Source organism: Alexandromys fortis, unplaced genomic scaffold, assembly GCF_014885135.2.
Source record: "Alexandromys fortis isolate MF-2015 unplaced genomic scaffold, M_Fortis_MF-2015_v1.1 scaffold_4, whole genome shotgun sequence".
In the NCBI taxonomy this organism is placed as follows: Eukaryota; Metazoa; Chordata; class Mammalia; order Rodentia; family Cricetidae; genus Alexandromys; species Alexandromys fortis.
This window is the reverse complement of record NW_026067944.1, coordinates 23,666,762-23,681,905: the sequence shown is the minus strand read 5'-3', so window position 1 is coordinate 23,681,905 and position 15,144 is coordinate 23,666,762. Positions and strand designations below refer to the sequence as shown.

Genomic DNA, 15,144 nt, shown 5'->3' with positions numbered 1-15,144 from the left:
CTATCTCCCCAGTACTGGAACTATAAATACATGCTACGCGTCCTGCTTTTTCTTTGTTAAGCCTGGGTTATGGGGTTGCGCTCGGGTCCTCATGTTTTCAATGGAAGCTCTTTACTTACTGTCTGAGCTGTCCTCCCAGCCCCGATGACTCCAAAATCTTTGTGTTCTTTAGTCAGGCATGCATATAGCAAACACTTAAATTTGCACATGCCAGAGGACTACATGTCAAGAGGTGTGTTCAACTGTTTAGTAACATGGTGCTTGAGAGACTTTGGTAATTTTCTAGAGGATTCAGAAAATGGGCTTATATGTTTGCTGACTGGCCCAGTGGGTAAAGGTACCTGAGAACCTGAGTTTGAACCTGAGAATCTGAGTGGGACCTACACTCAGGGTGGGAAGAGAACTGACTTCTGTATACATTATGATCTGTATATGGGTGTTTACATGTGACTGTATACACACATACACACACAAATACACATATATTACTTTAAAATGTTAAAGAAAAATGGGGTTAGTTCTTTGATGGGGTGTTTTAATAAATTTAATAGCCATATCTTACGTATGTGGCTAGACTAGCAAAAGGGTAAAACTGATTGGCAGAGAGTCAGTAGTAACTTAGATTCACCGGAAAGTGTCCATGGTTTTGCAGAGTCCATGTCTGTCTATCAGGCAGGCTTCTGTATGACTTGGTTCTGATTCACTTCTTTGATGGTTACATTTAATGTGACAGTCTTTCGGACCAACCAACCAACCACAGCCTAGCCGTGAGGTCTGGGCTGCCTCCTAGCTTTGAGGTACTGTCTGTCCTCTCCCATACTGGGGATAGATGTCCAAAATTGAGAAGATAATGTTGTAGAAGCGGTGAGGGATCAAAGCATTCACTTATTCTTGGCCTTGCGGGTGGGAGGCCTGGAAACATATTCAGTTGGGAAATGTCTGGAGGACTTGGTGTCATGCTGAAATAGAAATGCTTATTTTGTTTATTCTGTTACTGGAATGAGGGGAGGAGATAGTCCTTGTTATGTGTCCTGCACTAGTACTCAATTATCCTCCTTAATCCCTCTGGTAGTTCTGTAGGAAAGGAGGATGCATGTCCCTGGGAGTAAGGCCAAACTGGAATCGCACGTCTGGCAGTAGTGCAGACTGTAGGTAGTAAGATACCAGTTAGCATCATAGTTGATTTGATTCCTCCCCATCACCCAGCTAGTTGGGTGATCTTGATGCTATCCATCATGGTACAGTCCTAGCTAAAGGCGCTGTTATTTTCCTGTATTAGCTGTATGTCTCTGACAAATTATGAATTCCTTGAGAGCCTTGGTTCTGCTGGCCCTTTCCAGAATTAGTGTATAGATCAAAAAGTGTAAGTGCATACTGTAGAAGCAACACTGTGTAAATAAAGGATTTGTTAACCACAGGTGTTTATGACTGGGTTCTGATATTTCGGGACCAAATTTTACAGGGCCTTGATTTTACTTGCAGATGTTCGAGATTGAGCTATCAAATAGACTTTTTAGATCAGGAGGTTAGGGTAATGACTAGGGTGGTACAGGAACCGGGGCTGGGGAAGAGAACCTAGAGAGCATTGCAGTCCTATGTTGAATGTAAGGGATACGAAAACAAAATAAGTTCCTTGAATTTCTTTTGAGATTGCTTTGAATACATTTCTTTAAATGTAAATGGTTTATAAACACTAAGCAATAGCCCTTAAAGAGGTGGCTGTTGGATAAGAGCACTCCGTGCCTTTTCAGAGGAGGATCGGCGGTTAGTTTTCAGCATGTCTGTCAGGCAGCTCACAGCCTCCTGCAGTTTAAGCTGTGGGGTCCGTTACCATCTTCTGTGCTCACTGGCACCTGCACATACACGTATGTGTGTGCGCACACAAACACACAGTTAAAAACTCTTAACAAAACACCACAAGTGAAAGAAGTATCCCCGTGGCAGTGCCTGGGACCACAAACAGCTTTTAGTTTTAGGGATTTATGTGGCATTTTCTAAAATACTAATCCAGATGTGTAATGTATGAAGAAAACTTGGAAGCACTAAGCTTTAAGTAATAAGCTGTAAGCTAAAATAAATATAAATATATTAGAAATGTTGTGATTTTCAAAAGCTATTGGGGATGAGATTTTGAGATGTATAAAAATGCTGGGCATGTATAAAGATGGACATGTCTGGGAAATGTGAAATTGTGGAAATTTTAGAAAATTGTAGAATCTAGATGGTAGGTATATAGATAATCATTGTACGGTTTTTCCTGACTTTTTGGTGTGAAAGTTTTACTAAAACATTGGTGGAGGCATGTAGCTAAGGCTTCTCTGGCAGACTTCTGACCTGAGATTTGGCTTTTTCCATAGGAACTTTCCGCTGTACCTTTTGCCACACAGAGGTAGAAGAAGACGAATCAGCAATGCCCAAGAAAGATGCTCGCACACTTTTGGCAAGATTTAATGAACAAATTGAGCCCATTTATGCATTGCTTCGGGAGACAGAGGATGTAAACTTGGCCTATGAGATACTTGAACCGGAACCCACAGAAATCCCGGCCCTGAAGCAGAGGTGAGTGGAAGCCTGCGCCTTGACCTTTTCCACCTTGCTTTGGTTTTTATCTTGGAGGGCCAGAGTGAATGCTCCAGAGACTGAAGACTGAATGTCCCAGAGGTTCTCAGCTCTGCTGCACTTGTCTTATTAACTTGTGTTGTAGTCAGATTTGTTGGTACTGAATGTAGTAGAACGGAGGCCTGCGGCACTGAGCCAGTTGAAGCTAATCCTAAATTAGTTGTGCCTCTTGGGAATATTTACATTTTCTTAGTCATCTTTTTTTTTTTTTTAATTTTTCTTAATTTTTTTGGTTCTTTGAGACAGGGTTTCACCGTGTGCTTTGACTGTTCTGGAACCAGGCTGGCCTCGAACTTAGAGATCCACCTGTTTCTGCTTCCTGAGTGCTAGGATTAAAGGCGTGCGCCACCACCGCCTGGCTCGTAGTCAACTTTTAAAGGCCAAAATTCTCTCAGGAATACAGCATTTTCCTATAGATTTTTGTTTGCTTTTATATTAATGTGTACACTTTGCTAGAGTGTTTGCATACGTGCTTTGTTTTTACTGACCCTCCTCCCTGATTTCTCTGCCAGGCCCCTGCCTCCACTTCCAGCCCCCACAGACACCATTGCATCCCACACAGTCCTCTCTTCTTTCCACTTTCCTAGTTTTGTTCTCTCTCTAGTTCTATGACCAACACCCACGTGTGTACTCACATGCACACATATGTAAACATTTAACGCTAGGGCTTATGTATGAGTGAGAGCATACAGCATTTTTTTTAGTCTTCTGAAGGTATAGTGTACCCGTGGGTTAATACTGGTAACAGTGGCTCCTTCCTCCTTTTTCAATGTGCTGTGGTGTTTGCATCAGTAGGCAGGCTTGGTTCTACCATGCCATGAAAAGGCATTGTGTTTTAAAAGATTTATTTGCTTTTAGTTTATGTGTGCGAATGTTTTGCCTGCATGTATGTAAGTTCACCACATATATGTCTGGTGCCCACAAAAGCCAGAAGGTGTCAGATCCTCTGGAACTGAAATTACAGGTGGTTGTGAGCTACCCTGTGGGTACTGGGAAGTGAACCCAGGTTCTCTGCAGAGCAGCAAATGCCTTTAACCTCTGAGCCATCTTTCTAACCCATAGGAGTTAGATTACTTTTTGAATTGCCTGAGTGAGAACTGGTGTCAGGGAGTGTTCTCTTGTTCTGCCCCGTCTTCTTTTCCTTCTTCCTGATACTAAGGTGAATTCATATCCACCACCCTGCTCCTGACTCTAGAGCCAATTACGATTGTATTTGTGTGGGGGTTGGCGTTTCTGTTTTGTTGTTTGTTTGTTTGTTTGTTTATTTATTTGTTTATTTTATTGAAAATATATTTTTGTTCATACAGTATATTCTAATTTTGGTTTTCCCTCCTCCAACTCTTTCTAAATCCTTCCCACTTCCCCAGTCACACAAATCTACAATGTTTCTTTTCTTAGTAGAAAACATAAACATCTAAATAATAATAATAACAACAGTATAAGATAAAATAATTTATAGGACAAATAGGACAAAACAAACATAAAAAAGAGCCATAGGAAAGGCACAGGAAATACATACAGATGATGAGACACATATTCATATACATAGAAAATTTCTTAAAACAAAACTAGAAACCATAATATATAAGCAAAGGGGAAAGGGAAAAACCCAGAGAAAGCTTTATCAGACAAAATACCTCCAAAAATGCTATTGAGTTCATTTTGTGTTGGCAGGCATGGGGCCTGCCCTTAGGTGTGGTTTATATACCCGGCGTGATTCCATTGGAGAAAACTAATTTTTCCTTTGCGAGTGATTACCAATTGGAGTGATTATCAATTAGCTTCTGGGTTAAAGATGGGGTCATGTGTCCCCTTCTCCTCAGCACTGGGACCCCAGTGGGTTGGACATGTGCAGGCCTTGTGTATGCTGCCCCAGTCTGTGGGTTTGTCTGTGTGTCAGTACTCTTATTTCTAGAAGACCTGTTTCCTTGGTGTCTTTCATCCCCATTGACTCTTAGAGTTTCTCTGCCTAGTCTTCCGCAGTTCCCTGATCACTGAGGGGAGGGATTTAATGAGACAATGCAGCCCATGTAGGACCAACTGCTCCAAGGTATGGAGAGTATAGCAGAATATTGTCAGGAGTTATTTTATGGCAATGGCCCTTTAGCAGATCACTAGTATTTGGTTCCCCTAGATCCATATTTACGCAGTCTCAGATCCTTGACCCCCAACCAGGACAGTGTTGATGGTTTGCTCTGTCGCATGGAGTAGGCCTTAACTCCAATCAGATAGTGGTCGGCTACGCTCATAGCTCACGTGCCGCCATTGCGCCAGTGTGTCTTGCAGGCAGGCACCTTGTAGATTTCCGTGTTCGTAGCTGGGTTGGCGTTTCCCTTTCTCCTCTGGCAGCATGCAAGGACCTCCTTACCATCAGCACTAGTCAGTAGGGCGAAGGCTGTAGATAAGCACCAGTTCGACTTCTCCGTGTTCAGAGTTGTGCAGGGTTGTCTTCAGCAATAGGTGTTTACCATCAGTTTGTGGAGAGCAGCCAGTGACCCTGGCAATAGTCTGAGTTTTGGAGGGCATTCCATGGGACTGTTGGCCAACAACTCAATTAGATAACCTGTTCCCAGCACTGGAGATTCATTTGGTGACAAGAGATGTCTGTTTGGGGCTTTGTCTCCCCTGTTACTCGGTGATTCCAATTTAGACTTCTTTCATATATGTATATATTTTAAGAAGCTGCCAGGTGGTGGTAGTGCACACTTTTAATCTCGGCCTCCACTCAGGAGGACATCTGTGAGTTCCAGGCCAGTCTGGTCTACAGAGCGAGTTATAGGCCAGATCAGGGTTACACAGAGAAACCCAATCTCAAGAGAGAGAGGGAAGAGAAACCTCTGCTGTATTGGGTTTCCGTACAAGCCCTCAAATAGCTCTTAGTTCAGTTGTCCCTCTGGATTTCCTGCTTACCCTCCTTCCCGTGCCCTCTCCGTTTGATCTTCCCTTTTCAGTCCCTGTGTTGTCTCTCTGTTTCCTCTTTCTAAGGAGATCACATTTGCTACCCTCCCATCCCTTACTCTGCACCTAACTTCTGTGGTTCTGTGGATTGTAGGCTGCTTATCAAAGACCTAACAGTTAACGTCCACATAGAAGTGAATGCATATTTTTGTCTTTTGGTCTGGATTGCCTCCCTCAGCATGATTTTTTTCTAGTGATCCTTCTATGTTTTGTTTTAATTCGCTCTGTTATTTACTGTTAAATAGGGAGTCCTGAGCTAATTGCATTTCTTCCCAGTTGTACGGAGAGTTCTATAACTCAGTTATTGTGGACTAACACCTAATACCATTTGTCAGTTAGGATGCCTTTACCTGCGATAACTTGTCTTCTGTGGCTGGAGGCTCTGACTTAGTGCTGTTCTTAGCTCAATTATGATTTCTTTTTCCATCTCTGTTCTTCCCTGTGTATCATCCACCTAGGACTAGGAAGGAAGCTGCTTTAAGGTCACCATCTCTGTCTTGCCTTAAGGTCACCATCTCTGTCTTGATTACCGCAGATGAAAATATCCAAATGCAGAGAGAATGGCATCCTTTCCTTGTGTCTTAAGTGTGACTGAAGAAACGTTCCTAAGAAACATCCTTTATCTTATCTGTTCCCCTATGTCTTACTGGCTAGAATTACTTTGTATATTTATTTTAAATCAGTATCTGATAAGGGGGATAAAATTACATAATTGGTATTCAGACCAACTAAGTTTCACTTTGGCTGGGAAAGTTCCGAGTTCTTTGGAGCCATTATAGTAGCCATTAACATTTAAGTAAAAATGGTAAACCAAAACTGAGGAGTCCTAGTTAGCAGGGAAGCATTACCGTCCACATCACAGGCAGGCTAAGGTTTAACCCAGTAAGTCAACTCATTGGTGAGACGTAAATATTTGCTGCCATTTAATTGATGCTGCAAATAAAAATCGACCTTGAGTTTCTGTAAAAGGACACCAGAAGTCAGATTTTAAGGGTGCTCTTCTTCATTCATCCTGTTGTCATTTCTATTTTCTTCTTTCTCTCTTCACAGCACCTCTTTTGACTGCACGAGATAGTCTTCAAAGTTAACCCTGAGGTTGAGTTGAGGATTATATATAAAGAAAAACAGTCTCAGCGAGTTGACCAAGCAACAGCAGTAATAAAGTAAAGACAGGTTCACACTGGAGCGCTGTGCCTTTCTTCTTTCTCTTGCCTGGAGTTAGCTGACTCTGGAAGCAACTTTTGAGGCAGATAGAAAAAGCGAAGATGTTGGCTGAGGATAGACAAGACATAGCATTGAAAGGAGTTGGGGAAACGGTGAGATGAGCAGGGAGAACTCTGCATGTAGGATAAGCACAAAAACAAAAATGGATCAGGGCGGGAAAATGAAAGGACCATAAATGCCAAGGGGGAACGCAATGTAAAAAGCTGAGCTACACTGAAGTAAGTAGTCGGGTTACAGTAAGGGAGGTGGAATGTCTAGTGACAGATATGGCCAAATTGAGGCAAGGTAAACAATGCAAAAGGCAACATCATTTGAATACAGAAAGGAACAGAAGGTAGAGGGAAATCCAGTGCTTACAATAGTGTCATGAGATATTAGAAAAGCAAGACATAAAGATGGAGTGGATCTATTTGGTCGGATCCAGAGTGGGAGCAAGGAGACCGTAGGGAGGAGTTAAAAGAAAGTATTAAGACTAGATAGAACTGGTGCCAGGGAGAAAGGCTGCAGGCAGGAGTGGCACAGAGTATCCCTGGGTGCAGGTAGGATATGAAAAGAATGCAGAGGCAGTTGCTGTAAAGTGGTAATTAAATAGCTTGTTGCTTGGTTTCAAATGTATAGGACCAAGAGGCAGGGAGGGAGGGCTAAGGTAAGCCTGAGACTACCTGTAGGGAGTTGTCAGAAGCATAGGGTTATAGAGACAAGTAGCCAGCCAGACTCTTGAACACAGGCACACGAGAGGAACCTCAGTTCAAATGTGACAGACAGCCCAGGGAGCTCTTTCCCAGGAAGAAAGAAAGCGACTTAGTGAGCAGAACAGCAAGGATGGTGGTTCCTAGTGGCTTATGACGAATGTTGCTTAGGTTTAGGATGAGCTGGCTTCCAAAAGGCTAGCACAATGCAGGGAACTGACTTAGAGAACTGTGAGAGAAGGTGAGGGAAATCATAAGGTCTAGAGTACCTGTGGCACTGGAAAACATCACAAGAGATGTAGACTGAGCAGGTATCTCAGGAAGCATGATTGCTTGTGGGGTGAAACCTCTAAAAGGCACGTTAGAGACAAATCGGTGTAGAGCAAGAGCGAAAACGTTAAAGCAGGGAAAATAGGAAGCAGAGGGAGAAGGCAAACTTAGCTTGGTTCATAGAAATGGGGAAGCCCAGTGATTGGAGAGAGAAGGACCCATCAGGCTTAGAGCGTTGAAGCAGGCAAGGAAGGCCGTAGAAGTAAAGAGCAAACCAGACCAAGAACAGATCAGAGCCCCTGTGTGGGGGAGAATGGCGGGGGCAGATAGTCGGTGTAGCTGTAGAAACAGATCAGAGCCCCTGTGTGGGGGAGAATGGCGGGGCAGATAGTCGGTGTAGCTGTAGAAACAGATCAGAGCCCCTGTGTGGGGGAGAATGGCGGGGGCAGATAGTCGGTGTAGCTGTAGAAACAAAGGTGCACTGGCATGCTGAAGAGCGTTCTGTCCTCTGAGTGGCAGGAGGAGATGGTTAATTCTAAGTTGAGGTCTGACGCTGTAGAGTAACTTTTTAACTTCCATGGCCACACACAAAACCACCCTTGGTTAAAGTTAAACTAGGAAAATATTTTTAAAATACAGTAATCTTTATTTTGTTTTGTTTTAAACAAAATTTTCATGGAAAATATGACTAGGAGTTGTTTTGCCAGACCTAGTATCTTTAGGCTTTCGTTGCCCTTCTCCCCCGTGCAAATTAATGGACATGTTACAATCTCTAAACGTTGGTTATTCACAAACGCGAGAAGGTGCAGTGTTTGCAGAGTTTAAGTCTGATGTAATCCATACAGCTTCCACCCTGGGTTCTAGAGAGCTCTCTTAGAGTTGTTGAAGCATGCCTGCCGGGTAAGTGGGCAGCTTCTCTTCAAACTGCTACTGCGTTAGCTCTCTCTCCAGCAGTCCTTCATGCTCAGTGCCCAGACCTTAACTTTTCTTCTTGCTGTTGTTCTTTAATCTTTTTCTACAGCAAGGACCGAGCAGCCAGTACTGCTGGGGCTGCCGGCCTGGCAGGCGGGCACCACCGGGAAGCATGGACCAGCAAAGGCCCCTCTTATGAGGACTTATATACTCAGAATGTGGTCATTAACATGGATGACCAAGATGATGTTCATCGCACCTCGCTGGAGGGGAAATCTGCCAAAGAGAGGCCCATTTGGTTGAGAGAGAGCACTGTCCAAGGGGCCTATGGTTCTGAAGAGATGAAGGAAGGTAAGAATAAGAAGTCAGGAATATGGCTATAGCATGGATTTTGTCAAAAATTAAATCGGCTTAAAGAATGCCTGAGTAATTCTTGGTTTTAGTAAAAATTCATGGTGTGAATTTGAGCAATAAGCGTTAAAAACAGCCAGCGTGTTGTACTGTCAGTTTGGTCAAAACAAGAACTAGGTTTGTAAGTCTCTGTTTTTAAAAGATTTGTTTATTTTTATGTGCATTAGTGTTTCCTTGTCCACACATATAGGTACTACACACACCTTTCTGAATAAGTTTGAAATTTGTGCAGTTTGCTTCAGGAAAATGAAACTACCATTTGTTTATTCATTTAGTAAATTCCTACTCGGTGCCTACCATATGGCAGGTATTGTCCCGGTGCAGGAATAGGGTCACAGTGAATAAGGAAAATACAGTTTTGTTGTGGCAGACTCCATATCCCTAAAAAGTAAGAGGCAGTTGGCCCGAGTCTCTGTGCTAGAGGATGGGTGCCGGGCACAAACAGCCTCACGAAGTGGCACTTGGGGGAAGATGGGATGGAGGGACAGTAGAGGAGGACTCTTCAGGGCAGACAGGCAGTGCAGACACCCTGAGAGAGTGTGCCTTGTCTTTACAAGGAATACCAGCTGTAGCTGGAATAGAGTACGGATAAGGGCGGGAGGACCAGGAAGAGTTAGGGATCCAGGAGAAGGTAGCACTTTATAGGCCATTGTAAGGCCTCTGGCTTTTACTCTGAGCAAGGTGAAGGGCTGTGCCCTCGTCCCCTGTACACCGGCTGCTGTCCCACACGTTCTAACCCAGAGTCTTAGAAGGTATGCTCTTTGTCACCTCCTAAAATAGTGCAGCTCATGGGCAAGGGTAAATGCACGTAAACCTGCAAACTCCCCGACTTAGTCATTGTGCTACTTTAGCTTTTAAGGAACATTTTAGATATTCTGTAGAACAGCAGCTCAGAAAATGGAGCCAGTGAAGTCTGCGCTGTTAGTCACCAATTTAAACAGAACACATTGAAGTCTATTTTTTGTTAGTTACAGATGAATGCTCTTTGCATCGTGAGGTTGTGACTTTCTGGGTTTTAACTTCCAGGTGGCATCGATGTGGACACATTTCAGGAGCATGAGGAAGCCCACGCAGGGCCTGATGACAATGAGGAGGTCATGCGAGCTCTACTCATTCATGAGAAAAAGACTTCCTCGGCGACAGCCTGCTCGGTGGGAGCATCCGCGCCAGTGACTGGTGCCAATGGCAGTGACTCGGAGAGCGAGACCAGTGAGTCGGATGACGACTCCCCGCCCCGGCCAGCAGCTGTGGCTCCCCATCATCGGGATGAGGACGAGGAAGACGACGAGTTTGAGGAAGTAGCTGATGACCCCATTGTTATGGTGGCTGGCTGTCCATTCTCCTACAGTGAAGTTAGCCAGCGTCCAGATCTGGTAGCCCAGATGACGCCAGAGGAAAAGGAGGCATACATAGCTATGGGTCAGCGGATGTTTGAGGACCTCTTTGAGTGAGCTTTCCTGCTCATTTCAGAGAGAAACTCCCCACAAGTGCTTAAGTGGCTTCCTGCCCTCCTGGTGTAAAGCGCCTGTTAATCTAGTTAGTACAAAAGCATAACAGGAGAGAAAGGTTGATTTTTTAGTTTTTCTAAATGTCAGAAACTTCCAAGACAGGTAGGTGGGCTATGAGTATTCCCTTCCCTCTTATTACTCAAGTATTAATATTTTTCCGTAATTCCTTATCTTCATTTTTAGGACATATTTTTCTCACTCAGACTAAAATGTTCCTGTCTACCTACAGACCCCTCTTAGGATAATCTTATCCTAATATAACTGTTTCCTGGTCAAGCATTTGAAACAATTCCTTGTAGTTCTGCAACCAAAGCAGCTTACCAAGAAAAGATTGCTGCTTAGGGGAACCCCAAATACTTCATATTTCCTCCAATTTGAGTTTGGGGTCAACCTGTAAAAGGGGTGAGAGAGTACAGAAGAGAGAAAGAGAAGTTAGAGGAGAGAACGCACACATGTCCAGGGTTACAGAGAACAGCAGGTAGCCATGCTCTCCTGGAGAAGTCAGAGGAGAGCGTGCACACACAAGGGTAAGGAGGCTGTGTCCAGGATTGAAGAACTGAGAGCGTGCACACACAAGGGTAAGGAGGCTGTGTCCAGGACTGAAGAACTGAGAGCGTGGGGCAGCGCCTTACAACTGCTCCAGTATGATTTGTACTTCTCCATGTTTAGCTGAGCCTGGTCTCACTTCCCTCCTGTTCTCTAGGCCTTTGCCAGTGCTCTTAATTAGGGAGCTGTTCCAGTAGAAAGTAGTAGAATGGCTGATTACTCCGCCCTCCCTCACTCTTCTCTGCACCATCAAAGCCTGTGTCTCTCCTCTGAGTCTTAGAGACATCCTAGTGCTGCCCCTGTGCCACTGAGCAGTGTGACCTCAAGGAACATAGGCCTGTTGGCGTGGGGTCATTCCTCAAGGCAGAACTTCCAAAGTAAAGGACTCTCATAAGGTCTACAACAGTTACATCTTATAGTATTTCCCCTTGCGTTGTGACTTTTAATTATTGTTTTGTAGTATATGTGTGAAGCAAAGAGCATTTTAGACTATCTGAGCCTTGTATAAAGTGATGATTCATTTACCTGGTTGTTGGATGACTGAATATTGAGTCGACTTATTATTATTGTTTAAAATTTGTTCATTTCTAGCTCTGACATTTTGGAACATAGCTAGAATGACTCCTCTTCCCATTTAAAGATGTCAGAGGCTTCTGGCCATCATCTAATATCATAGGTGCGATTGGATGCTATTGCAACTCTTTTGGAAGGGGGCAGTGAATTGCCTTAAAATACCTTTTATGTATTTATCTTAAAGACACAAAACTGTTCAACTTTTAAATTTTGTTTTTTTAAGCTTTCATGGTTCTAGAAATGTTTATTTTTAAACCATGATTAATGTTGAAACTGTGTTCTTTGTTGCATTTTATATGAGTATGTGTATGAGTGTGCTTTTCTATTGTGGAAAATGTATTAATAAAGGCACTGATTAAAGCAGTGTTCGAATTAGACTGGAGAGATGGTCATACTCACGAATACCTTCCGAGGAACATGCACAGTATTCATAAGAAGGCATTAGGAAGAAAAGCTATCCATCCAATATTGTGTTTGATGTAAAAGAATTCTCACTTGCTGGTGCTATTTGCAAGACGCTCTTAGCTGTTGGATTTGACATTTGTCTGATCGTTTGGATCAAACATGAGTCAGGGATGGGTGTGTGATGAAAGTACTGGGAATAGGATCTGCAGTGATCTCTGTGGTACACTGTAGAAGAGATTCCCATTTTGGAAATTAGCACGTGGATAATGGATTATATGTAGAAATGGCAAACTATATGTGTAATGACAAAGGCAAACTCTATGTTAATGCTAAGACTTTTAGGTGTATTCTTTTTCTCATGTTTATTTCCTAGGTTAATCAAGTTAAAATAGTAAGACAATATAATTTAATATGTAAATTTTTACTATTGCCTCTGTATTTCAATAACATGTGTAACAAGCCTCAGGAGAGCCTGCTCTTATTTTGTCAGACAGGCATGTTTGTCTCACGCTGCTCGGTAGCTTGTTAAGAGAAGCCAGTTAGTGACAGAAGCGCCAAGAACGGGGGTGCTGCCAGCAGCCAGCCTCTGCACCCCAGCGAGGGCAGGCTTATCCCATAGGTGTCAAGTGTATGTCGTTACATGTAGTCAAGAGAGACTGCAGCGTATTAGGAATTTCACCACCCACAGCTTACCGTGAAGCTAGGCAGGAGCACAGTTTCTCTGGGTGCCATTGGCTGTCCTGTCTTTATGCTCACGTCAGCTGTCATCGTAGCCTGACTTTTCCACTGCCTTTAAGGTTTTCATGGAACTCAGCTTGAAAAGACTGCTTCTGTGCCTTTTCTTTGGGAAATCACTGTTCCTTTGAGAGGAAGGAAGCGAGGGACTTATATTCTCTGTCCCTACCTCTTTGCTACCCTGGTTTGTCCATCTATACCACCTGAACGGGTTCTCCTGGGTTCCATTAATGTCAGTCTGTGTTGTCGGTGAATTGCCACTGGGGTGGGGGGTGGGGGGCAGGAGGAATCAGGAAAGGGGTTTATGGGGGGGGAGGGTGTTATGTCTTTTTCTGTAAGAACCGTTCTTAGAGGTTCTGCCATGAAGTTTAACTGAAGTTTCAGCTTCCCTTTTTCTTCCCACATCATCCTTTTACCCCAAAGGTCTTGGAAAGTTTTCATGTATTTTAATATATTCCTGTTCCTTAACAGCACCTGTGATATCCAAAGGGGCCTATCAAGATGGCTCCCTAATGTAGGGGTGAGTGTGCGAGGGTAGCTGTGGCTTCTTTCTTCCTTCACGCTGTTTTTCCCCACTGAAATATATCTTGTATATTTCATATATACTGTATCACTTGGTGGTCTATCACTTTTACTTTTTTCCCCCAAAACTAAGGTGATGAGCTCCCCTAGCCCTAGGAGACCTAGGCTTGCCCGGGGCTGCCTTATTTTATCTGTCCTAGAAGTGGATGCTTTTTGTTTACTCTGAAGCCTCTCCCCCACCTTTTCACAATATCTTTTAAGGAATATTAAGTTTAAATGACCCATCCATCAGATCCTAGGGGAAGGAAGGCAAGGGAGTAGGCGCTAGCCCTAGCACTAGCTGACCAGACACCCTTACCTCCAGTGCCGTTTCCTGACCACGTGCTCAACAGTCTTTAAGAGTGGTTGGTTGCTCTACTTGGGTCCCCAGGGTTATTCCAGCTATTATTTTATGGAGGCAAGTGATTTTTTTTTTAAATAAAGTCAAACAGCACCCACAGAAAATGCCTTGTAATGTGCTAAAGGAAGTCAAAACCAGACAAAGCATCTTTTAATAGAGAGACTAAGATAGAGGGCAGGTTTGGAGCTGGCAGTGTCAGGAGTCACGAAATGAATGGCAGATAATTGGGTTTCTATCCCCCACCCCATCTTGCTGTGGTACTTAACTTTGAGGGAAGAATAATTGAGTGTTTTATAAATGTTGATATTTTAAGAGGTTGGGGTACCAACAGCAAGGGCATGTTCACCTTATTCCATCATTTGGCTCCATGCCTAGATTTCCAGTCAGGACCACTCTAAAAAAAAGATGTAGATGTGTTGGCAGAGACTGCTTGCTAGTTCCTGGCCGCCCTGACCCGGAAGAGTCACACTGAAACTATTAATTACAATACTGCATGGCCAAGCACTTAAGCCTATTGCTAGCTAGCTCTTTTCAGTTAACCCATTTCCATTATTTTGTGTATTGCCACGTGGTTGTGGCCTACCAGTAAGGTTCCACCGGCTTCTGGTGTCTGTCTCCTGCTGAGGCTACTGTGGCATCGCTTTGACTCCACCCCTAGTCTCACCTCTGTCCACTTGGAATTCCCACCTTGCCCTATTCTGTGCTGCAGTAGGCCCAAAGCAGATTCTTCATTAACCAAAGGCTTTCGCAGCGTGTCGAGGGGAATCCCACATCAGATGTGTTGCTTTTTTTCCTCTTTATTCCCAAGTGTTTAAAAGAGGAAGTGTATAAGAACAGTTTCTTATCCCAACCACCAAAAGTCACCCGAGGGCTGGAAGGGACGGGACGCTCAGGGCTCAGTAGAGCTTGGCAGAGCACGTGCCCAGCATCCCGCCCCTGGGCTGGCTCCTGCACCACTGGGAATAAAGAAAAAGCCTTTCAGGTTTTTGAGACTGGCGCGATTCACTTCCTTATTTGTTCTGTGTTTTGTTTTCATCAAAGTTACATTATCTTTAACAGCAGGGCTGCTGTCGCTTTTTAATAGCTAAAAATTCTCTCCCAGAAAAGGAAGACTTTTAGAAAGAAACCGGTACTGTGGTAAACTCACGGTCTGTTCATGTTTTATTTTTTTCCATCCTGCTATAAAAGAAATACACTGAACAGGATTAGCAGATAGCTCTTAAGCCTGTAGTGGACTGAGAAAGGGAAGCTAATGAAATCATCCTTTGGAGAGCTAGAGAGATGGGCCAAGTCCCTCCTTCCTTTAAGGGCACGCAGGAGCAGATAACTGGCCTTGCTTTCAGAGAGAGCTTTATGTCCAAGCGCCAGGGCA

The 15,144-nt window shown here is 43.7% G+C and overlaps 1 protein-coding gene across 1 annotated transcript in view; it reads left to right on the top strand.

The window, feature by feature from the left end:
• Gtf2e1 (general transcription factor IIE subunit 1) overlaps nucleotides 1–12,092 on the top strand; it is a 30,424-nt gene extending 18,332 nt beyond the window's left edge. The window contains exons 3-5 of the mRNA XM_050148802.1: nucleotides 2,358–2,559; nucleotides 8,782–9,023; nucleotides 10,110–12,092. Coding sequence (XP_050004759.1) covers nucleotides 2,358–2,559; nucleotides 8,782–9,023; nucleotides 10,110–10,534 — 869 coding nt within the window. The 3' untranslated portion in view covers nucleotides 10,535–12,092. The remainder of the gene's footprint in view (nucleotides 1–2,357; nucleotides 2,560–8,781; nucleotides 9,024–10,109) is intronic.
• The last annotated feature ends 3,052 nt before the right edge of the window (nucleotides 12,093–15,144 follow it).